Source organism: Centroberyx gerrardi, chromosome 7, assembly GCF_048128805.1.
Source record: "Centroberyx gerrardi isolate f3 chromosome 7, fCenGer3.hap1.cur.20231027, whole genome shotgun sequence".
NCBI lineage: Eukaryota > Metazoa > Chordata > Actinopteri > Beryciformes > Berycidae > Centroberyx > Centroberyx gerrardi.
In genome coordinates, this window is record NC_136003.1 from 34124133 (window position 1) to 34149918 (window position 25786).

The 25786-nt window shown below is 47.1% G+C and overlaps 1 protein-coding gene across 5 annotated transcripts in view; it reads left to right on the forward strand.

Annotated features, from left to right (window-relative positions):
* The first annotated feature begins 3687 nt into the window (after positions 1–3687).
* The window catches only part of cdc27 (cell division cycle 27), a 34430-nt gene continuing 12331 nt past the window's right edge, over positions 3688–25786 (forward strand). For 2 of the 5 annotated variants that reach the window (XM_078284847.1, XM_078284848.1), the window contains exons 1-10: positions 3688–3822; positions 12840–12915; positions 13282–13429; positions 17388–17513; positions 17856–17953; positions 18685–18830; positions 19257–19477; positions 20825–20924; positions 22793–22902; positions 24570–24669. In XM_078284847.1, coding sequence (XP_078140973.1) covers positions 3796–3822; positions 12840–12915; positions 13282–13429; positions 17388–17513; positions 17856–17953; positions 18685–18830; positions 19257–19477; positions 20825–20924; positions 22793–22902; positions 24570–24669 — 1152 coding nt within the window. In that variant the 5' untranslated portion in view covers positions 3688–3795. Of the gene's footprint in view, positions 3823–12839; positions 12916–13281; positions 13430–17387; positions 17514–17855; positions 17954–18684; positions 18831–19256; positions 19478–20824; positions 20925–22792; positions 22903–22942; positions 22989–24569; positions 24670–24867; positions 24886–25786 lie in introns of those variants that run through there. The other 3 variants (XM_078284849.1, XM_078284850.1, XM_078284851.1) reach the window with 3 other exon arrangements.

Below are 25786 nucleotides of genomic sequence, written 5' to 3' on the forward strand. Positions count from 1 at the left end.
GATGGCCAACAACTTTCTACAGCTTAACTCAGACAAGACTGAGGTTCTTATTATTGCTTCAGACAGCATCGTTTCCAAGATTGCTCAGTGTGTTGGGTCCCTTTCCTCAACTGTACGGTCTAACCTTAGAAATCTTGGTGTTATTTTTGATCAGGATGTACTTTGATCAACATATTAAGTCAGTGACCCATACATGTTTTTTCCATCTTAGAAACATTGCCAAACTCAAGTCTGTTGTGTCACAACCTGAGTTGGAGATGATTATTCATGCCTTCATATCATCCCGCCTGGACTACTGTAATTCCCTTTTCACATGCCTCAGCAAGTCATCCCTGGACCGTCTCCAGATGGTCCAGAACGCTGCTGCGAGGCTGCTGACCAGGTCCAGCAGGACGTCTCACATCACACCCATCTTAGCTTCCTTACACTGGCTTCCCATCAAGTTTAGGATCAATTTAAGGTTCTTGTAATCACATATAGAGCCCTGCATGGTCAGGCAGCTGAGTACACCTGCGACCTGCTCCATCCCTACAGCACCAGCAGGTCACTCAGGTCTGACCAGGCTGACTGCTCGTCCCTCGCTCCAGACTCAAAACAAAAGGTGATGGAGGCTTTGAGATTGTGGCTCCTAAACTGTGGAACGCTCTTCCACTGGACTTAAGATCTGCGGTGTCTGTTGACACTTTTAAAAAGCAGCTGAAGACTCATCTGTTCAGACTGGCCTTTGTCTAGCCTCTTGTGTCTGTATTTCTGTGTTTTTATGTCCTTTGTTTTTATGTTTTATTGTTTCTTACTATTTGATGGTCTTATTTTAACTATTTTACTCCTGTGAAGCACTTTGTGACTTTGCTCTGTGAAAGGTGCTATATAAATAAACTTTACTTACTTAAACTTTACTTACTGTCTCTCTCTCATCTCTCATTTTGACTCAGAAAACTTATTGCCTTCTTTCATTATATTATATTATATGATATTATATTATATAATTTTTCAATCCATCACAGGCGGAGACAGGCCATCTTCCATGCCACAGGGGCTTTCAGCACTACTACGTTACCCAGAGTGCATCACTCCTTCTCGCTCCTTCATGTTAAGGCATGTTTATCTCGGTCCAACTTCCTTGTTGACATAAATGCTTTCCAGTGTTCTGTGCAGGTTCGTCCCCCGGTGTAAACACCGGCGCTGCCCCCTGTTGTAGTACCTGATGTTAGCCACCAGGTGTCATCTGTACACACACACACACACAGGTGGACTTACTGGACTGAACTGAACAACAAACAAACAGGGACGGACAAACCCGTCTTTATTTTCGTCACAACGACCACACACGTGTTCGGCGGTGGCACACACACACACATGCTGAAATGGCGCCGTGAAATGTATTCTCCGCTTTTATCCCATCCTGGCTCGTCCTCCTCCTCAGGCAGGCCAGGAGCGGTGGGCAGCCTGTAGCGCGGCGCCCGGGGACCAACTTCTTCTTGGACCATCGCTGGTCAGGCGACGATCTTCTTGCATGTTTTTAGTGGGGGGTTCTTATCGTATGGAGGAAACCCCAGGTGAGCACGGGGAGAACATGCAAACTCCACACAGAAAGGCCCCTTTTCACGAGATAACCCACCTGGGTACTAGGCACCAAAGGCATGGGGAGAACATACCCCCAGTGCCAACAGCGACCCAGGCGAGAATCGCACCCAGAACCTTCTTGCTGTGAGGCGACAGCGCTACCACTGCGCCACCGTGCCACTAGTGCCACGAAGTGGACTAAACCAGAGCGGACTGGACTCTCTGTGTTCCCCAGCAGAGAGCACCAGCTGCAGTCTGCATATCCACATATGCAAGAAAGCTTTAAATGACTGAACAAGACAAAACAGGAATATTCAGCTAATTCAAAACATCAGTGGCAGCTTTGTTCGGTCGCAGAACCAAGCTGACAGAACCAAGGGACAGAACCAAGGAACAGAACCAAGGAACAGAACCAAGGAACAGAACCAAGCTGACAGAACCAAGGGACAGAACCAAGCTGACAGAACCAAGCTGACAGAACCAGGGGACAGAACCAAGGAACAGAACCAAGCTGACAGAACCAAGGGACAGAACCAAGCTGACAGAACCAAGCTGACAGAACCAAGGGACAGAACCAAGGAACAGAACCAAGCTGACAGAACCAAGGGACAGAACCAAGCTGACAGAACCAAGGGACAGAACCAAGGAACAGAACCAAGCTGACAGAACCAAGGGACAGAACCAAGCTGACAGAACCAAGGAACACAACCAAGCTGACAGAACCAAGCTGACAGAACCAAGGAACACAACCAAGCTGACAGAACCAAGGAACAGAACCAAGGAACAGAGCCAAGGGACAGAACCATGGAACAGAACCAAGCTGACAGAACCAAGGGACAGAACCAAGGAACAGAACCAAGCTGACAGAACCAAGGAACAGAACCAAGCTGACAGAACCGAGCTGACAGAACCAAGGGACAGAACCAAGGAACAGAACCAAGGGACAGAACCAAGCTGACAGAACCAAGGGACAGAACCATGGAACAGAACCAAGCTGACAGAACCAAGGGACAGAACCAAGGAACAGAACCAAGGGACAGAACCAAGCTGACAGAACCAAGGGACAGAACCAAGGAACAGAACCAAGGAACAGAACCAAGCTGACAGAACCAAGGGACAGAACCAAGGAACAGAACCAAGCTGACAGAACCAAGCTGACAGAACCGAGCTGACAGAACCAAGGAACAGAACCAAGCTGACAGAACCGAGCTGACAGAACTGAGCTGACAGAACCAAGCTGACAGAACCAAGGGACAGAACCAAGGGACAGAACCAAGGAACAGAACCAAGCTGACAGAACCAAGCTGACAGAACCAAGCTGACAGAACCGAGCTGACAAAACCAAGGAACAGAACCAAGCTGACAGAACCAAGCTGACAGAACTGAGCTGACAGAACCAAGCTGACAGGACCAAGGGACAGAACCAAGGAACAGAACCAAGCTGACAGAACCAAGCTGACAGAACTGAGCTGACAGAACCAAGCTGACAGAACCAAGGGACAGAACCAAGCTGACAGAACCAAGCTGACAGAACCGAGCTGACAGAACCAAGGAACAGAACCAAGCTGACAGAAACAAGCTGACAGAACCAAGGGACAGAACCAAGCTGACAGAACCGAGCTGACAGAACCAAGGGACAGAACCAAGGGGAAGAAAAGCACAGATTCAACTGGACAAATGTTTCCTGCTTGGTTCTGTTGCAGAGAACTTCATCACAGCTTGGATGAGGTGAGATAAGACGAAACTTTAAGGATCCTGTGGGGAAATTGGGGCAACAAATAGTAACAGGATACAGCAAAGAAAAATAAAACAGAAATAAGAATGGAGAAAATGGGTGGCATTAAACATGACATAATCGATAAGTATAGTTTATAACCTCCTCTATTCACAAACGACTTGTCTGGTGGAGTTTATACAGTTAACATGAGAAATGACTGTCAAGAATGAACAAACAGCCAGCAGGGCGACACGGCGACCTGACGACTTTTTACTTACTACATTGATTATACCAGCAGAGGGCGGATATCTGCTTCGGGATTCACCGGAGGCAGTCGTCCATCTTCGCCCAAGCCCTCTACATCCGTCGGGAAACTTCGGCTGTGTTCGGCTCCTAACGGTCGGTGTGTTCAAATCTTCGGCTGTCCGGCTCCTCCTGGAGACTGAAGTGAAGAAAGGAACAGAGAAAGAGGGAAAACAGACAACAGGAAAGGATAGACGGAGTCTCATAGCGGAATGACGGTGCTGCAGGAACCTGTCCAGGTAAAAGACACCGTTCAGTTTGTTGTCATGTGGCGGAGGCGAGGTATTTTCCAAGCCCGTGCTGCCTTCTCTGCTCCGGCCTCAGCAGCTACTCCAGCCCGCGGTCTGAGAGCCTTCTCCCCGCCGCAGGCCCCGCAGCCTGCCGCTAGCCGCTAGCAGCTCACACATGGAGCTTATTACAGTAGTATCAGTATTAAATAGCGCTGTCATCATAATGTGGTCGGTTGTGTTGGTTGAGGTTACCATGTAGCACAAGACTTTTACGCGAAGCTAGCTCGCTAGCGTTAGCTAACATCGGCTTCGAAGTGCCGTTCTCATCAGTGGAGAAAACATGCCAAACTCCTTTTAAAAAATCTGGCAGGTTAATGTTGTCTGGCTTATCGGCAAAATAACATACATGGTACAGCATGACTTAAGGCCTTTTCAGAATTACTAGTAGCCACTCTTCACTTCGGTGTACATCCAATGTACCAATCGGGGCTTACTTCAATAAAATAGTAACTTCTGAAACCAGTTCGCGTGCTATTCCCACGATCCTCACCCACCAAATACATCCTGGAGGGCGGTAGCAACCAGTGCGAATAATCGTAAAACTTTACATTGTATTGTAGCAGATGTTGCCTGGTGGAGTATATGTGTGCCGAATTTACCAGTGGACAGTATGGAATGGTGTAAGGTCTTAAGTCATGTTCTACCAGTTGTGTGTCTTTGCTGGTAAGCACTGTAACATTAAACTGCCAGATGTTGAATGTAGTTTGGCGTGACGAGACTGAACGTATCATTGCTACCTTGGCTACTGGTAACACTGCTAATGCTAAAGAATCCAGTTAGCCGGCTAGTGACGCCGTGGCTAACCGTTAGCCGAGCAGCCTCAGTCAGGCGAATTCCGTTTAAACCCAGGACGAAAATATAGAAGGTTTTAATGAATAACAGTCGACTTGTTGAGTAGCATGTCAGGTTTCTGACTCTTGGCCAGCAGTGGCAGTAAGGTGTTGTCAGCTAACAGTTGGCTAGCCTCCAGCTGGGTCTTGTTGCTAACGCTAGCTAACGTTAGCATGAGCTTAAAATGACCATAAAAGGCTGAACAGCAACACTTACAACATATCAGATGTTAACTAACAACAATAACAGCATATAAGCTGTTAACTAACAACAATAACAACATATCAGCTGTTAACTAACAACAACATCTCAGCTGTTAACTAACAACATATCAGCTGTTAACTAACAACACTAACAACATATCAGCTGTAAATAACACTAACAACATATCAGCTGTAAATAACACTAACAACATATCAGCTGGTTAACTAACAACACTAACAACATATCAGCTGTAAATAACAACATATCAGCTGGTTAACTAACAACACTAACAACATATCAGCTGTTAACTAACAACATATCAGCTGGTTAACTAACAACACTAACAACATATCAGCTGTTAACTAACAACATATCAGCTGGTTAACTAACAACACTAACAACATATCAGCTGGTTAACTAACAACACTAACAACATATCAGCTGTTAACTAACAACATAGCTGGTTAACTAACAACACTAACAACATATCAGCTGTAAATAACACTAACAACATATCAGCTGTAAATAACAACACTAACAACATATCAGCTGTAAATAACAACACTAACAACATATCAGCTGTTAACTAACAACACTAACAACATATCAGCTGTTAACTCTGATATAAGTAAATTTAAATAATTTAAATGTGATTGTCAGATAGTGATTCATGGTTTCTGTTAGCCGGTATTTGCTGGTATTTGTTGGTATTTGCTGGTATAGAGAGACAGGAGGAAAGACAGAAGGAAAGACAGGAGAGAGACAGGAGGAAAGACAGGAGAGAGACAGGAGGAAAGACAGAAGGAAAGACAGGAGAGAGACAGGAGGAAAGACAGGAGAGAGACAGGAGGAAAGACAGAAGGAAAGACAGGAGAGAGACAGGAGGAAAGACAGAAGGAAAGACAGGAGAGAGACAGAAGGAAAGACAGGAGAGAGACAGGAGGAAAGACAGAAGGAAAGACAGGAGAGAGACAGGAGGAAAGACAGAAGGAAAGACAGGAGAGAGACAGGAGGAAAGACAGGAGAGAGACAGAAGGAAAGACAGGAGAGAGACAGAAGGAAAGACAGGAGAGAGACAGGAGAGAGACAGGAGGAAAGACAGGAGAGAGACAGAAGGAAAGACAGGAGAGAGACAGAAGGAAAGACAGGAGGAAAGACAGGAGAGAGACAGGAGGAAAGACAGGAGAGAGACAGGAGGAAAGACAGAAGGAAAGACGGAAGGAAAGACAGGAGAGAGACAGGAGGAAAGACGGAAGGAAAGACAGGAGAGAGACAGGAGAGAGACAGGAGGAAAGACAGAAGGAAAGACAGGAGAGAGACAGGAGGAAAGACAGGAGAGAGACAGGAGGAAAGACGGAAGGAAAGACAGGAGAGAGACAGTAGGAAAGACAGGAGGAAAGACAGGAGAGAGACAGGAGGAAAGACGGAAGGAAAGACAGGAGAGGGACAGGAGGAAAGACAGGAGAGAGACAGGAGGAGAGACAGGAAGAGAGACAGGAGAGAGACAGGAGAGAGACAGGAGGAGAGACAGGAAGAGAGACAGGAGAGAGACAGGTAGGGATGGGAATTGATAAGATTTTATTGATACCAATGCCATTATCGATTCTGCTTATCGGTCCGGTTCTTTATCGATTCCCTTATTGATTCCCGATCAATTTTCTGTGTGGAAAAAAAAAAGTAGGCCTACACAGGTTTTCAGCGTCAACGCAGCTGTTTTATTATCTCTTGAGTCTGAACACAGTGTAGAATGTTAAAATAAATTACAATGCTCCTTTTCTTAAAATGATATAATTTGGAAAACAAATAAGATGGTTAGATGGTTACCCTAAGATGTTTCAACATATTGCTGGTGTTTCCACCCTGGCTGCGTTCACACATAGCGTTTTTTCCCCAACCGCCAGCGCCCTTTCCTCATTAAAAGTAATGGGAAGCGGCAGCAAGGCGCACAAAAAGCGGCCGCTCCCGAAAAGCGCTGCAGCGGCGTTTTTTTCGTCAGAGCGGAGCGCTTTTCAGAAAAGCGCCGGGTGACGTGAACCGCTTTTTCTAGCCGACCAATCGCGATCACAGAGACGCTGGCCGTTTCCCATAGCAACAACAAAAATGGAGAAAGTGGGAAATGGGACGTTGTAATAAGTGAATTTCCGTTACCGCAACAGCGATCATAAAGGCAGCATGGATTATACTGGACATGTATTGGAAATATCTGGTAAGCCTTTGCTTGTTGCACAACACTGTTCTGTCTGCTAGAAGAGCTAACCAGCCGGTTAGTGAGCTAGCAGCCGCTCGGCTAACCAGCCGCTCGGCTAACCAGCCGGTTAGTGAGCTAGTGAGCTAGCAGCCGCTCGGCTAACCAGCCGGTTAGTGAGCTAGCAGCCGCTCGGCTAACCAGCCGGTCAGTGAGCTAGTAGCCGGTTAGCTAACCAGCCGGTCAGTGAGCTAGCAGCCGCTCGGCTAACCAGCTGGTTAGTGAGCTAGCAGCCGCTCGGCTAACCAGCCAGTTAGTGAGCTAGCAGCCGCTCGGCTAACCAGCCGGTCAGTGAGCTAGTAGCCGGTTAGCTAACCAGCCGGTTAGTGAGCTAGCAGCCGCTCGGCTAACCAGCCGGTCAGTGAGCTAGTAGCCGGTTAGATAACCAGCCGGTCAGTGAGCTAGCAGCCGCTCGGCTAACCAGCCGGTCAGTGAGCTAGCAGCCGCTCAGCTAACCTCAGGTGACGTTGCCATGATCCGCTTCTTATTTCTCCTCACAAAAAGCGCTCCAGGCAGCGCTTTTTCCACATCAAAAAACGCTATGTGTGAACACAGAAATTATCATTTTACAGACGTTACAAGTAGCACTGTTGTCATCTTTCTTCGCGAAATGAAGCCACGCTTTGGACAGTTTCTTCCTCTCCGCCATGACTCCTTCTTGTTGCAAGTTTCCAGTAGCGTAGATGCAGAGTTTGATATCATGACGCATGAGTTTTTGCAATGCGCATGCGCAACTGTCAGAAAAACATGCCGGCATCGATAAAAGGAATTGATAACCTCGGAGGCATACGATTCCGATGGATCAGACAATTTGGAACCGTTCTCAACTGGAACCGGTTCTCGATTCCCATCCCTAGAGACAGGAGAGAGACAGGAGAGAGACAGGAGAGAGACAAGAGAGACACAGGAGAGAGACAGGAGAGAGACAGGAGAGAGACAGGAGAGAGACAGGAGAGAGACAGGAGAGAGACAGGAGAGAAACAGGAGAGAGACAGGAGGGAGACAGGAGAGAGACAGGAGAGACAGCAGAGAGACAGCAGAGAGACAGGAGAGAAACAGGAGAGAGACAAGAGAGAGACAGGAGAGAAACAGGAGAGAGACAGGAGAGAGACAGGAGGATAGACAGGAGAGAGACAGGAGAGAAACAGGAGAGAGACAAGAGAGAGACAGGAGAGAGACAGGAGGGAGACAGGAGAGAGACAGGAGGGAGACAGGAGGAGAGACAGGAGAGAGACAGGAGGATAGACAGGAGGGAGACAGGAGGATAGACGGGAGGAGAGACAGGAGAGAGACAGGAGGATAGACAGGAGGGAGACAGGAGGATAGACGGGAGGATAGACAGGAGAGAGACAGGAGAGAAACAGGAGGGAGACAGGAGAGAGACAGGAGGGAGACAGAAGAGAGATAGGAGGGAGACAGGAGAGAGACAGGAGGGAGACAGAAGAGAGATAGGAGGGAGACAGGAGAGAGACAGGAGGGAGACAGAAGAGAGACAGGAAGAAAGACAGAAGGAAAGACAGGAGAGAGACAGAAGGAGAGACAGGAGAGAGACAGGAGGGAGACAGAAGAGAGACAGAAGAGAGACAGGAAGAAAGACAGAAGGAAAGACAGGAGAAAGACAGAAGAGAGACAGAAGAGAGACAGGAAGAAAGACAGGAGGGAGACAGGAGAGAGACAGGAGGAGAGACAGAAGGAAAGACAGGAGAGAGACAGGAGGGAGACAGGAGGAGAGACAGGAGGGAGACAGGAGGAGAGACAGAAGAGACGGGAGGAAAGACGGGAAGAAAGACAGGAGAGAGACAGAAGAGACAGGAGAGAGACAGGAGGGAGACAGGAGGAGAGACAGGAGGGAGACAGGAGGAGAGACAGGAGGAGAGACAGGAGAGAGACAGGAGGGAGACAGGAGGAGAGACAGAAGAGACGGGAGGAAAGACGGGAAGAAAGACAGGAGAGAGACAGAAGAGACAGGAGAGAGACAGGAGGGAGACAGGAGGAGAGACAGGAGGGAGACAGGAGGAGAGACAGGAGGAGAGACAGGAGGGAGACAGGGGAGAGACAGAAGAGAGACAGGAAGAAAGACAGGAGAGAGACGGGAGGAAAGATGGGAAGAAAGACAAGAGAGAGACAGGAGAGAGACAGGAGGGAGACAGGAGAGAGACAGAAGAGACAGGAGGGAGACAGAAGAGAGACAGGAAGAAAGACAGAAGGAAAGACAGGAGAGAGACAGGAGAGAGACAGGAGAGAGACAGGAGGGAGACAGAAGAGAGACAGGAAGAAAGACAGAAGGAAAGACAGGAGGGAGACAGGAGGGAGACAGGAGAGAGACAGGAGGAGAGACAGGAGGGAGACAGGAGGAGAGACAGGAGGGAGACAGGAGGAGAGACAGGAGGGAGACAGGAGGAAGACAGGAGAGAGACAGGAGGGAGACAGGAGAGAGACAGGAGGGAGACAGGAGGAAGACAGGAGAGAGACAGGAGGGAGACAGGAGGAGAGACAGGAGGAGAGACAGGAGAGAGACAGGAGGGAGACAGGAGGAGAGACACGAGAGAGACAGGAGGGAGACAGGAGGGAGACAGGAGGGAGACAGGAGAGAGACAGGAGGAGAGACAGGAGGGAGACAGGAGGAGAGACAGAGGAGACAGGAGAGAGACAGGAGGGAGACAGGAGAGAGACAGAGGAGACAGGAGGGAGACAGGAGGAAGACAGGAGAGAGACAGGAGAGAGACAGGAGGGAGACAGGGGAGAGACAGGAGGGAGACAGGGGAGAGACAGAAGAGACAGGAGAGAGACGGGAGGAAAGACGGGAAGAAAGACAGGAGAGAGACAGAAGAGACAGGAGAGAGACAGGAGGGAGACAGGAGGGAGACAGGAGGAGAGACAGGAGGGGAGACAGGAGGGAGACAGGAGGAGAGACAGAAGAGACAGGAGAGAGACAGGAGGGAGACAGGGGAGAGACAGAAGAGAGACAGGAAGAAAGACAGGAGAGAGACGGGAGGAAAGATGGGAAGAAAGACAGGAGAGAGACAGGAGGGAGACAGGAGAGAGACAGAAGAGACAGGAGGGAGACAGGAGGGAGACAGGAAGAAAGACAGGAGAGAGACGGGAGGAAAGACGGGAAGAAAGACAGGAGCAGAGACAGGAGGGAGACAGGAGGAGAGACAGGAGAGAAACAGGAGAGAGACAGGAGGATAGACAGGAGAGAGACAGGAGGGAGACAGGAGAGAGACAGGAGAGAGACAGGAGAGAGACAGGAGGGAGACAGGAGGAGAGACAGGAGAGAGACAGGAGGATAGACAGGAGGGAGACAGGAAGAAAGACAGGAGAGAGACAGGAGAGAGACAGGAGGGAGACAGGAGGAGAGAAACAGGAGAGAGACAGGAGAGAGACAGGAGGATAGACAGGAGGATAGACAGGAGGGAGACAGGAGAGAAACAGGAGAGAGACAGGAGGGAGACAGGAGGAGAGACAGGAGAGAAACAGGAGAGAGACAGGAGAGAGACAGGAGGATAGACAGGAGGATAGACAGGAGGGAGACAGGAGAGAAACAGGAGAGAGACAGGAGGATAGACAGGAGGGAGACAGGAAGAAAGACAGGAGAGAGACAGGAGGGAGACAGGAGAGAGACAGGGGGGAGACAGGAGAGAGACAGGAGGGAGACAGGAGAGAGACAGGAGGGAGACAGGAGAGAAACAGGAGAGAGACAGGAGAGAGACAGGAGGATAGACAGGAGGGAGACAGGAAGAAAGACAGGAGGGAGACAGGAGGAGAGACAGGAGAGAGACAGGAGGAGAGACAGGAGGGAGACAGGAGGAGAGACAGAAGAGACAGGAGGGAGACAGGGGAGAGACAGAAGAGAGACAGGAAGAAAGACAGGAGAGAGACGGGAGGAAAGATGGGAAGAAAGACAGGAGAGAGACAGGAGGGAGACAGGAGAGAGACAGGAGGGAGACAGGAAGAAAGACAGGAGCAGAGACAGGAGGAGAGACAGGAGGAAGACAGGAGAGAGACAGGAGGGAGACAGGAGAGAGACAGGAAGAAAGACAGGAGAGAGACGGGAGGAAAAACGGGAAGAAAGACAGGAGAGAGACAGAAGAGACAGGAGGGAGACAGGAGGAGAGACAGGAGGGAGACAGGAGAGAGACAGGAGGGAGAAAGAAGAGAGACAGGAAGAAAGACAGGAGAGAGACGGGAGGGAGACAGGAGGGAGACAGAAGAGAGACAGGAGGAAGACAGGAGAGAGACGGGAGGGAGACAGGAGGAAGACAGGAGAGAGACAGGCTGGGTGAGCGGAGCCTGCCAGGTCAGAACAGCTCCTTACAGATCCATTTACATCAGTGGCTGTACATTGACCAACGTTTTGTCTCCACTTGCCGCTCCTCCTCCTCCTCCTCCTCCTCCTCCTCCTCCTCCTCCTCCTGCTCTTTCTCTCCTTCCCTCCCTGCACTGAGCTGACAGGCAGACTGATGCTGATCTGTGACCCAGTCGACCTAACAAAGTGTCTCAAATATCACTTTCAGGAGTGATATAAACAAGGGAAATATGACAGGAGAGTTGTGAATCTGTCAGCATGGAAGCTCGTCAGCTGATGGTGAAAGTGATGTTTTGTATTATATTTGGAATTCAAATATATCACCAAATCCTACTTACGCTGTTTATGCGCATTTTTGGCAAGTCTGCAAGGAGTTGTGGCACGCGCAACTGTAACGAGGAGTGATCTCTGCAGGGTGAACTGTAACGAGGAGTGATCTCTGCAGGGTGAACTGTAACGAGGAGTGATCTCTGCAGGGTGAACTGTAACGAGGAGTGATCTCTGCAGGGTGAACTAACGAGGAGTGATCTCTGCAGGGTGAACTGTAACAAGGAGTGATCTCTGCAGGGTGAACTGTAACGAGGAGTGATCTCTGCAGGGTGAACTGTAACGAGGAGTGATCGCTGCAGGGTGAACTAACGAGGAGTGATCTCTGCAGGGTGAACTGTAACGAGGAGTGATCGCTGCAGGGTGAACTAACGAGGAGTGATCTCTGCAGGGTGAACTGTAACCAGGAGTGATCTCTGCAGGGTGAACTAACGAGGAGTGATCTCTGCAGGGTGAACTGTAACCAGGAGTGATCTCTGCAGGGTGAACTAACGAGGAGTGATCTCTGCAGGGTGAACTAACGAGGAGTGATCTCTGCAGGGTGAACTGTAACGAGGAGTGATCTCTGCAGGGTGAACTAACGAGGAGTGATCTCTGCAGGGTGAACTGTAACGAGGAGTGATCTCTGCAGGGTGAACTGTAACGAGGAGTGATCTCTGCAGGGTGAACTAACGAGGAGTGATCTCTGCAGGGTGAACTGTAACGAGGAGTGATCTCTGCAGGGTGAACTAACGAGGAGTGATCTCTGCAGGGTGAACTGTAACGAGGAGTGATCTCTGCAGGGTGAACTAACGAGGAGTGATCTCTGCAGGGTGAACTGTAACGAGGAGTGATCTCTGCAGGGTGAACTAACGAGGAGTGATCTCTGCAGGGTGAACTGTAACCAGGAGTGATCTCTGCAGGGTGAACTAACGAGGAGTGATCGCTGCAGGGTGAACTGTGACCAGGAGTGATCTCTGCAGGGTGAACTGTAACCAGGAGTGATCACTTTTCTTCAGTCCAGTACAGCAGTGTGGATTTAACTGTGTGTGTGTGTGTGTGTGTGTGCAGGCTGCAGTGTGGCAGGCTCTGAACCACTACGCCTACCTGGACGCTGTCTTCCTGGCTGAGAGACTCTACGCAGAGGGTAAGACCTGTCTGTCTGTCTCTCTACCTGTCTGTCTCTCAGTACACTCAGAGGAGGCTCTCTACCTGCTGGCCACATGTTGACCTGTCTGTCTCTCTACCTGTCTGTCTCTCTACCTGTCTGTCTCTCAGTACACTCAGAGGAGGCTCTCTACCTGCTGGCCACATGTTGACCTGTCTGTCTCTCTACCTGTCTGTCTCTCAGTACACTCAGAGGAGGCTCTCTACCTGCTGGCCACATGTTGACCTGTCTGTCTCTCTACCTGTCTGTCTCTCAGTACACTCAGAGGAGGCTCTCTACCTGCTGGCCACATGTTGACCTGTCTGTCTCTCTACCTGTCTGTCTCTCTACCTGTCTGTCTCTCAGTACACTCAGAGGAGGCTCTCTACCTGCTGGCCACATGTTACTACCGGTCAGGAAAGCCTTATAAGGCCTACAGGCTGCTGAAGGCTCACAGCTGCTCCACACCGCAGGTTCGATTCCTGCTGGCCAAGTGCTGCGTCGAGCTCAGCAAGTAAGACCACACACACACACACACACACACACTCTACCAGGTTGGCCCTTCCAGTTTGCTCTGCTGCTTATTCTCATGATGATTCTCACATCTGCATTAGTCTAGTCGCTATCTAAAAAGAACAACAACAACATCTCGTTATGCATAAAAATTAAAGTTATTTTGCATGTTTAAACATTAGACCTGTCTGTCTCTTTTCTGTACTTTCTCTATCGGCCATATGAGAGGATGTTTGATTGATTGACGCTGGAGGCCAGTAGTGAGAGTTTGGTAGCCAAAACGGGTCTGATATTTTAAACATGCAATAAGCGACATCAGCCCTTCTAACCAATCCTGAAGCTAATGTGTGCTGTGTGGAGATTTCATTGAGATGAAAGAGAGAAGTAGAACCCGCACACCAAAGATGGATCTTCGTCAGGTCAAGATCCATCTTGGATCGAAACGTTGTCATTAGGGCTGCTGGACGGTGTTGAAATGTTCTTACCGCGGTGAAAAAGTAGCGCCCCCCTGTGGTTTGGCGGTTTACCGCCAACCCCAGACACTGCAACATTTTATATTGTTTATCAATATTATATTTTGTATAATAAGTAGGCTATTGATATAGTTATCAATATTGTTTTTTTTAATTTTCCCATGAACTGATAAAGACTGAGAACAAGAGTTAATAGAAGTAGTTTGAGGTGCAGAGAGGAGCCTCGTGTAGCCTAGAGGCCCAAACACACAGTGCAGGTAGGGAGAGACCGACTGAGCCAGTGAAGAAGAAAAAGTACTACTTTCAACCACAATGGCTACCGCAGTACCCGTGCCGGAGGGGCACCAAAACAAAAAGCCTAATGATCATCATGCACTCGCACGAATGCGACCACGTGAAATTTTAACTCGCACACTCTCAAAAAATGGTCGCATATGTCCGCAGTCTGGAGCCCTGGTTATGAGGCGCGTCAAACCGCCTTGACGCCCCTACTCTGACCTCGTTTCGATTTTAGAGCGTCAAATGAGGACCCAGCGACCAAAGCTGTTTTTTTCTGCAGCCGCAGTACCTGTTGGAGAGTACTCTGGTGCAGTAGGTGGCGTAGTCTGCCAGTAAAACCAAAGAAGAAGAAGTGATATGTAGCGGGGAACTGACATTAGAGCTTGATCAAACTAGACGGCCACCAAAAAATAAAAAATAAAAAGTTAGCAGTGTTTCCCACAGAATTTGAATGTATTTGTGGTGGTAGGTGGGTTGGCAGGGGGGGGGCCTAATATCAATAAAGGATCCCATTACCTGGACGAAGGTGATCGTGCTTTCGCTGGTGTCGCTCCTCGGCTTTGGAACAGCCTTCCTCCTGACATTAAATCTGTCAATACTGTGGAGAGTTTTAAGCAGCAACCCATTTATACAGACAGGCCTTTTCTACTGTGTGTTGTTGACTATGTTGTTACTGTATCTTTTTAATGTTTTAATTTGTGATGCACTTATGTGTGTTGCTTGTTTTTTCACTGTGTATGTCTTTATGTGTTAACTTGTGAAGCACTTTGTGACACTCGTCTTGAAAGGTGCTATATAAATAGTTTTACTCACTTACTTTAAATAAGAGGGTAGTTGTACCACCTGTCAAGAACGATGGATAGAGGTTCCAACAGACTAGCATTAGAGCCAACAACGGGGCGACCCGGAGGACTTGTGTACATTAGGTGAGGCGTACATTCCCGGTACAGTGGGATAATCGTTTAAGAACTTAAGTTCTGAAATGTCGCCCCTTGTAAGAGAATCCTGAAGAAAGGAGTCTATGTCTTGTTTGAATGTCCTAGTAGGATCCCCATCTAATTTGACATAGAAAGTTGTGTCTGCAAGTTGGCAATGAATTTCCTGATCATAATGTTCCTTATTCAAAAGGACCAAAGCCCCCCGTTGTCAGCTGGTTTACAGACCAAATTGCTCATCCTATTCAAGGACGTAAGTGTTTTCCTATCCATTCTCCCCCAGTCCTTTTGTTTAGATTTAAATAGTCCGTCAATATATCTTTAAACCGATCTACAATGTTTTGATACATGCATTAGGCCCCTAGGAATACGTTTGGCTCTTACATACTCACTCAGAGTTGTGCCTTGTTGTAGCCGTGTTGCCTTCAGTGAGGTGTTTCAACTTCTTTATAAGGTCTTCCTCAGCCACAGAGGGAATGTCTGGTAATTCAGCGTGAGGAAGAAGTACAGCTGCTGTAGCAGTCGGAGAGCTTTGTGTTTCCTGAGCTTGTTAAAACTGAGTCTCAGATCAGGCTGGTCTGCCGCGCGCTGCTGCTTCCCACCGAGGAATTAAAACTAACGTGAAGTTTGGTTCGGTTCGGTTTGGTTTGGTTCGGTTTGGTTCACTTTGGTCTGGTTTGGTTCGGTTTGGTTCACTTTGGTTTGGTTTGGTTCGGTTTGGTTCACTTTGGTTTGGTTTGGTTCACTTTGGTTTGGTTTGGTTCACTTTGGTTTGGTTTGGTTCACTTTGGTTCACTTTGGTTTGGTTTGGTTCACTTTGGTTTGGTTTGGTTCAGTTTGGTTCACTTTGGTTTGGTTTGGTTCACTTTGGTTTGGTTTGGTTCACTTTGGTTTGGTTTGGTTCACTTTGGTTCACTTTGGTTTGGTTTGGTTCACTTTGGTTTGGTTTGGTTCACTTTGGTTCACTTTGGTTTGGTTTGGTTCACTTTGGTTTGGTTCGGTTCGGTTTGGTTCACTTTGGTTTGGTTTGGTTCACTTTGGTTTGGTTCGGTTTGGTTCACTTTGGTTTGGTTCGGTTTGGTTCACTTTGGTTTGGTTCACACTCCATGTGAAACTGGTTTGAACATGTATGATATCTAAACAGCCTGAGTGCGGTCTGGTCAGACCGGCCCTCTCACTGCAGTGTCCATTCACCAAGCACTGTTGGCCAATCAGAGGCCTCCTTACCACTTCCTAACCAATCAGAGGCCAGAGAGGCAGATGGAGGGAAGAAGTGTTTTATCCACTGATGTTGCTTCATACTAATGTGACTCTTTTTCTGCAAGGAGCTATTTAAAGGAACAGTTCACCAAACTCCTCAGTTTATATGTCAATATAACATACTGAGCTATTTAAAGGGACAGTTCACCAAACTCCTCAGTTTATATGTCAATATAACATACTGAGCTATTTAAAGGGACAGTTCACCAAACTCCTCAGTTTATATGTCAATATAACATACTGAGCTATTTAAAGGGACAGTTCACCAAACTCCTCAGTTTATATGTCAATATAACATACTGAGCTATTTAAAGGGACAGTTCACCAAACTCCTCCCTCATGTCAGTTTGTCAATATAACATGTTTCAGCCTTCTGCAAAACAACTGGAGGGTATGGAGACCTGCCTGTCTGTCTGTCTACCCATCTGTCTGACTGCCTGTCTGTCTACCTGTCTGTCTGACTGTCTACCTGTCTGTCTACCTGTCTGTCTGACTGTCTACCTGTCTGTCTACCTGACTGTCTGACTGCCTACCTGTCTGTCTAACTGTCTGACTGCCTGTCTGTCTGTCTACCCATCTGTCTGACTGCCTGTCTGTCTACCTGTCTGTCTGACTGCCTACCTGTCTGTCTGACTGCCTACCTGTCTGTCTACCTGTCTGTCTACCTGTCTGTCTGACTGTCTACCTGTCTGTCTACCTGACTGTCTGACTGCCTACCTGTCTGTCTAACTGTCTGTCTGACTGCCTGCCTGTCTGTCTGACTGCCTACCTGTCTGTCTGACTGACTGCCTACCTGTCTAACTGTCTGACTGCCTACCTGTCTGTCTGACTGTCTGACTGCCTACCTGACTGTCTGACTGTCTACCTGTCTGTCTACCTGACTGTCTGACTGCCTACCTGTCTGTCTAACTGTCTGACTGCCTGCCTGTCTGACTGACTGCCTACCTGTCTAACTGTCTGACTGCCTACCTGTCTGTCTGACTGTCTGTCTGACTGTCTACCTGTCTGTCAGGCTGGCAGAGGGAGAACAGGTTCTGATTGGTGGAGTGCTGAATAAACAGAAGAGTCAGGATGACATCATCACTGAGTTTGGAGACTCCGCCTCCTTCACCCTGTCACTGCTGGGACACATTTACTGGTAAAGTGCTACTAATACAGCCTGTCACTACTGCATTTACTGGTAAAGTACTGCTAGTACTACCTGTCACTGCTGAGATATGTGGAGATATGTGTACTAGTAAAAGTACTACTACTAGTACTACTACTAGTACTACTGTGGCAGATGTAGTTTAATGCTGCTGGCAATTAAAATTCTAGTGCTCCTGTTCTTATTCTGTACTGACTGGTGATCTGTCTATCTACCTGTCTGTCTGTCTGTCTAACTGTCTGTCTCCCTGTCTGCTTGTCTCCCTGTCTGTCTCTCTCTGCCTGTCTCCCTACCTGTCTGTCTGTCTCTCTCCCTGTCTGTCTCTCTGAGCAGTAAGACAGATCGTGTTGCTAAAGGTGCAGAATGTTTCCAGAGGAGTTTAACTCTCAACCCGTTCCTCTGGTCGCCTTTCCAGAACCTCTGCCATCTAGGTAACACACACACACACACACACACACACACACACACACACACACAGGTGTTCAGACTGTAAGGTAAATATTACGGAAGGGCCAGATTAGATTCGACTAGGCTTATTGATTGATTTATTTTTATTTTTTAATCGTTGAGATTCATAAAATAACATCAGTAATATTATAACATGTAATATACAGTATAACATGTTGTATACATGTTACACTGTATATAACATGTAATATAACATCAGCCAGGAATATTTAGGATTTGGCCTCTGACATCCAAAATGTGGCACACAGATCAGCCAATCCCATTTCTCTGACATCATCACTTTTTGGGAGGCCAGAGGTTTTGGGTGTAAAATTGAGTTTTTGGGGCGTTACGCTCCGCTGGGCCTGTTGTCTCCGTTTCATGTTGGACACGGACTGTTGGTTTATTTTGATCACCACAGTATGTCAGAGTGTGTTTCGCACCATGTTACTCGTGTTTTCATGTCTTCTAATTGGATTTAAGCAGCATGTGGCGCTGCAGCCTGTTCTTCTTCTATGTTGCCGAACCCCACCAGTCTTACTCAGGTTGGGTAAAGCTGTTAAATAAACCTTTCATCATTCATTCAGTCAGAGTTCAACACCAGAAACATCTCTGACTTTTCTCTCTGCCCTTTTTCTTCTTTCATTCAAGAAACCAACTGAATATGAATAAACTAATAAATATGAATATTAATAATAATATTGTGTCTTCCCAGGAGAGAAACCAGACCCAGATCAGGTCTTCAGGTTGTCTTCTCTTCAGAGCTTCTCTGTAGCTCCGCCCCCTCCTCCTGTTAGCCCCGCCCAAAACTCCTCACACCGCCTAGACACCGCCCTCATGGAGACTCCACAGGACACACTGGTATGCAAACCAAACACACCCGAAACAGTCTGGTAATCTGATTACTGTTCGGTCTGGTAATCTGATTACTGTGTTCAGTCTGGTAATCTGATTAATGTTCAGTCTGGTAATCTGATTACTTTTCAGTCAGGTAATCTGATTACTGTGTTCAGTCTGGTAATCTGATTACTGTGTTCAGTCTGGTAATCTGATTACTGTGTTCAGTCTGGTAATCTGATTACTGTTCAGTCTGGTAATCTGATTACTCTTCAGTGAGGTAATCTGATTACTGTGTTCAGACTGGTAATCTGATTACTCTTCAGTGAGGTAATCTGATTACTGTGTTCAGACTGGTAATCTGATTACTCTTCTGTGAGGTAATCTGATTACTGTGTTCAGTCTGGTAATCTGATTAAATGGTTTAATTTTAGAATGTTTTCTCTTCAGGAGTTGAATCGTTTGAATCTAGAATCATCCAATGGGAAGCTGACGTCTGATTCGTCGGTTTCCTACATTGACTCCTCCCTCATCTCCCCGGATACCGGCTCCCTATTGGCCAACACAGTTTCCATTGGATCAGCTGGCTCCCTATTGGCCAAACAGAACAAACCTAAGAGTGGGCGGAGCTTACTGGGAGGACCAGCTGCGCTCAGTCCGCTAACACCCAGGTACACACACACACACACACACACACACACACACACACACCAGGGTGGCCGCGGGTCCTTAAAAAAATAAAATAGACATTAAAGACTTAAATAGACATTTACTAATAAAAAGTATTAAATTGTCTTAAATTCAGATTGGATGGGTCTTAAATATTTTTTTTGTCACGTCGTCACCACGAGAATTTCCGGTATGCGCACAATGCCCGATTTTTGGATGTAGAGACAATGATAAAACATTTTCAACCAATCAAACTAAAGTTCTACAAAGGACGGGGTGGGAGAATTCGGTAGTTCACTGATTCACTGCAGTGATGGCGTGTTGCTTGCTGAGGAACTGATGACAGAAGTCCAGAGGAACCCGGCGCTGTTTGACGAAGACCATCGCCTGTAATTAGCGGTAAGGTCGTTTACTGACTTGGAAGTTAGTTAACTCGATAACTTCTGCTAGCATGATGCTAAGAAAATGGCATCATGTCTTGGCCAACCTGACCGCAAATGCGCTATTATCCTGTTTTCAATATGACCGGGAGGCAACATGTGTGTCCAGTAGCCTGTTGAAAGCGTTCAGCCACGGTGACGTTCAGGTGTTTCTCTCAACATGGCTACAGGAGACTTTACTCTCTGATCCACAGTAGATGTGTGCAGAGTCTCCTGCTGGTAAAGAAATGAACAGCTTCACTTGGTGACCATTAGTACCGTTAGCTCTCATATAAACAAAGCACAATAATGTCATGAAAGCTCCATAAAAGAGCATTATTATCTGCCATCTCTCTCTCTTTTGCAGCAATTCATGAACCCAAATCGGCGGTGTCGTTATTTACTTTAGAGAGCGAGTAAAATAAAAGCACGTCGGTAAAGTCATCATGCTCCATTTTTTCTCTGAATATTCTGCGCTGATATCGTTGTAGTGTGAACGCTTGAGCAGCAGCATATCGTTATAGTTTAGAGTTATCTTTATAGTTCACATTAATAAACACATTTGGACAATGTTCTTAAACTCAACCAATTACTGTCATTTTACCTTACTGTTCATTTTGAACTGATATCAATGTGTTTATTTAGTATATTTTCACTTTTGGTGTGTATTTCCATCGCAAGTTTGGTCTTAAATTTCATTTAAAGTGGTATTAAAAAAGTCTTAAAAAGTCTTAAATTTAACCTGTTTATACCTGTAGACACCCTAACACACACACACACACACACAGTAAGGATTGAGAGATTTTTCTCTTTCACTTTTGCATTTTGGGCATTTTTGTTTCATTCTGTTTGGATTCATTGATGCTTTGGTAACACAGTAGATAACCTGTGTGTGTGTGTGTGTGTGTGTGTGTGTGTGTGTGTGTTAAGTTTTGGCATCCTGCCCCTGGAGCCCAGCCCCGGAGACCCCTCATATCTACAGAACTACTCTGCTACAATGGAAACACAGCCCACTGCACCCAGCAAGAAGGTACACACACCTTACCACACACCTTAACACACACCTTAACACACACCTTAACACACACCTTAACATACACCTTAACATACACCTTACCACACACCTTACCACACACCTTACCACACACCTTAACACACACCTTACCACACACCTTAACACACACCTTAACACACACCTCACCACACACCTTACCACACACTTTAACACACACCTTAACACACACCTTAACACACACCTTACCACACACCTTAACACACACCTTAACACACACCTTAACACACACCTCACCACACACCTTAACACACACCTTAACACACATCTTAACACACACCTTAACACACACCTTACCACACACCTTAACACACACCTCACCACACACCTTAACACACACCTTAACACACACCTTACCACACACTTTAACACACACCTTACCACACATCTTAACACACACCTTACCACACACCTTAACACACACCTTAACACACACCTTACCACACACCTTATCACACACCTTATCACACACCTTACCACACACCTTAACACACACCTTACCACACATCTTAACACACACCTTACCACACACTTTAACACACACCTTACCACACATCTTACCACACACCTTACCACACACTTTATCACACACCTTAACACACACCTTACCACACATCTTAACACACACCTTAACACACACCTTAACACACACCTTACCACACATCTTAACACACACCTTAACACACACCTTATCACACACCTTATCACACACCTTAACACACACCTTACCACACATCTTAACACACAACTTACCACACACCTTATCACACACCTTACCACACACCTTATCACACACCTTATCACACACCTTAACACACACCTTATCACACACCTTATCACACACCTTAACACACACCTTACCACACATCTTAACACACAACTTACCACACACCTTATCACACACCTTAACACACACCTTACCACACACCTTACCACACACCTTATCACACACCTTATCACACACCTTAACACACACCTTAATGACTAGTAATGACAGAAACTCTACATTAAAACATTAGTAATAATCTCTCTCTCCTGACCTGTCTCTCTGTCTCTCCTGACCTGTCTCTCTCTCTCTCTCCTGACCTGTCTCTCTGTCTCTCCTGACCTGTCTCTCTCTCTTTCGTGACCTGTCTCTCTCTCTCCTGACCTGTCTCTCTGTCTCTCCTGACCTGTCTCTCTCTCTCCTGACCTGTCTCTCTCTCTCCTGACCTGTCTCTCTGTCTCTCCTGACCTGTCTCTCTCTCTTTCGTGACCTGTCTCTCTCTCTCCTGACCTGTCTCTCTGTCTCTCCTGACCTGTCTCTCTCTCTCCTGACCTGTCTCTCTCTCTCCTGACCTGTCTCTCTGTCTCTCCTGACCTGTCTCTCTCTCTCCTGACCTGTCTCTCTCTCTCCTGACCTGTCTCTCCTGACCTGTCTCTCTCTCTCTCTCTCCTGACCTGTCTCTCTCTCCTGACCTGTCTCTCTCTCTTTCGTGACCTGTCTCTCTCTCTCCTGACCTGTCTCTGTCTCTCCTGACCTGTCTCTCTGTCTCTCCTGACCTGTCTCTCTCTCTCTCTCCTCTCTCTCTCTCTCTCTCTCTCTCCTGACCTGTCTCTGTCTCTCCTGACCTGTCTCTGTCTCTCCTGACCTGTCTCTCTGTCTCTCCTGACCTGTCTCTCTCTCTCTCTCTCTCCTGACCTGCCTCTGTCTCTCCTGACCTGTCTCTCTGTCTCTCCTGACCTGTCTCTCTCTCTCTCTCCTGACCTGTCTCTGTCTCTCCTGACCTGTCTCTGTCTCTCCTGACCTGTCTCTCTCTCTCCTTACCTGTCTGTCTCTCTACCAGTCTGTTTCCAGGATCAGTCAGTCAAAGTCGGTCTTCAGTCAGAGTGGAAACAGCAGAGAGGTTCTACCTATCCCCTTCAACCAATCACAGAGCTCCGCTCCTCACACCAGGTAACTGAAACAACCAATCACAGAGCTCCGCTCCTCACACCAGGTAACTGAAACAACCAATCACAGAGCTCCGCTCCTCACACCAGGTAACTGAAACAACCAATCACAGAGCTCCACTCTTCACATCAGGTAACTCTAACAACCAATCACAGAGCTCCGCTCCTTACACCAGGTAATTGTAATAATAATAATAATAATAATAAAAACCTTCATTTATACAGCACCTTTCATACACAACATGCAGCTGAAAGTGCTTTACATCAATAGAAGGCAGATAAAAAAAACAGATTAAAGAAAAAAAATTAGATAAAAGAACAAGCAAAATGCATTGCATTAAAAAAAAAATTTGTAACAACCAATCACAGAGCTCCACTCCTCAGGCCAGGTAAATGAAACAACCAATCACAGAGCTCCACTCATCACACCAATTAACTACTGACCAGTGACTGACTGACTCTTTACTGACTGAACTGACTGACTCTTTACTGACTGAGTCTTTACTGACTGAACTGACTGACTCTTTACTGACTGAACTGACTGACTCTTTACTGACTGAATTGACTGACTGGTTTACTGACAGAACTGACTGAGTCTTTACTGACAGAACTGACTGACTCTTTACTGACTGACTCTTTACTGACTGAGTCTTTACTGACTGAACTGACTGACTCTTTACTGACTGAACTGACTAACTCTTTACTGACTGAGTCTTTACTGACTGAACTGACTGACTCTTTACTGACTGAGTCTTTACTGACTGAACTGACTGACTCTTTACTGACTGAATTGACTGACTGGTTTACTGACAGAACTGACTGAGTCTTTACTGACTGAACTGACTGACTCTTTACTGACTGAACTGACTGAGTCTTTACTGACTGAACTGACTGTCTTTACTGACTGAACTGACTAACTCTTTACTGACTAACTCTACTGACTGAACTGACTGACTCTTTACTGACTGAACTGACTGACTCTTTACTGACTGAACTGACTGAGTCTTTACTGACTGAACTGACTAACTCTTTACTGACTATCTCTACTGACTGAACTGACTGACTCTTTACTGACTGAACTGACTAACTCTTTACTGACTGAACTGACTAACTCTTTACTGACTGAACTGACTGACTCTTTACTGACTGAACTGACTGAGTCTTTACTGACTGAACTGACTGAGTCTTTACTGACTGAACTGACTAACTCTTTACTGACTAACTCTACTGACTGAACTGACTGACTCTTTACTGACTGAACTGACTGACTCTTTACTGACTGAACTGACTGACTCTTTACTGACTGAACTGACTGAGTCTTTACTGACTGAACTGACTGAGTCTTTACTAACTGACTCTTTACTGACTGAACTGACTGACTCTTTACTGACTGAACTGACTAACTCTTTACTGACTGAACTGACTAACTCTTTACTGACTGAACTGACTGACTCTTTACTGACTGAACTGACTGACTCTTTACTGACTGAACTGACTGAGTCTTTACTGACTGAACTGACTAACTCTTTACTGACTAACTCTACTGACTGAACTGACTGACTCTTTACTGACTGAACTGACTGAGTCTTTACTGACTGAACTGACTGACTCTTTACTGACTGAACTGACTGACTGGTTTACTGACTGTCTGATGACCTGTCTCTCTCTCAGTGGCTCCCCTCAGGTCCTCAGTCCCAGTCTGTCTGCTCCTCCCAACGTTCAGCCCAGAAGAAGTTCCAGACTGTTTACTAGTGCCAGCTCTACTGCAAAGGTACTGCACTACTACTACAGTACTGCATACAGTACTACAAACACTTTACTAGTGCCAGCTCTACTGCAAAGGTACTGCACTACTACTACAGTACTGCATACAGTACTACAAACACTTTACTATTGCCAGCTCTACTGCAAAGGTACTGCAGTACTACTATAGTACTACTACATACAGTACTACAAACACTTTACTAGTGCCAGCTCTACTGCAAAGGTACTGCAGTACTACTACAGTACTACTACATACAGTATTAACACAGTAGAAGTAGATGGGGCAGGTTGAAGGAAAGTAGAAACACAAAAAAAGTACTAACCCTACATTACTACTCTCTCTCTGCCTGTCTGTCCCTCTGTCTGTCCCTCTGTCTCTGTCTGTCTGTCTCTCTCTGCCTGTCTGTCTCTCTGCCTGTCTGTCTCTCTCTGCCTGTCTGTCCCTCTGTCTGTCCCTCTGTCTCTGTCTGTCTGTCTCTCTCTGCCTGTCTGTCTCTCTGCCTGTCTGTCTCTCTCTGCCTGTCTGTCTCTCTCTGCCTGTCTGTCTCTCTCTGCCTGTCTGTCTCTCTGCCTGTCTGTCCCTCTGTCTCTGTCTGTCTGTCTCTCTCTGCCTGTCTGTCTCTCTCTGCCTGTCTGTCTGTCTCTGTCTCTGCCTGTCTCTCCCTCTGTCTCTGTCTGACTGTCTCTCTGTCCCTGCCTGTCTGTCTCTCGCTCTCTGCCTGTCTGTCTGTCTGTCTCTGCCTGTCTGTCTCTTGCTCTCTGCCTGTCTGTCTGCCTGTCTGTCTCTCTGTCTCTGCCTGTCTGTCTCTCGCTCTCTGCCTGTCTGTCTCTCGCTCTCTGCCTGTCTGTCTCTCGCTCTCTGCCTGTCTGTCTGTCTGTCTCTGCCTGTCTGTCTCTGCCTGTCTGTCTCTCGCTCTCTGCCTGTCTGTCTGCCTGTCTGTCTCTCTGTCTCTGCCTGTCTGTCTCTCTCTGTCTCTGCCTGTCTGTCTCTCGCTCTCTGCCTGTCTGTCTCTCGCTCTCTGCCTGTCTGTCTCTCTCTGTCTGACTCTCTGTCTCTGCCTGTCTGTCTCTCTCTGTCTCTGCCTATCTGTCTCTCCCTCTCTGCCTGTCTGTCTCTCTGCCTG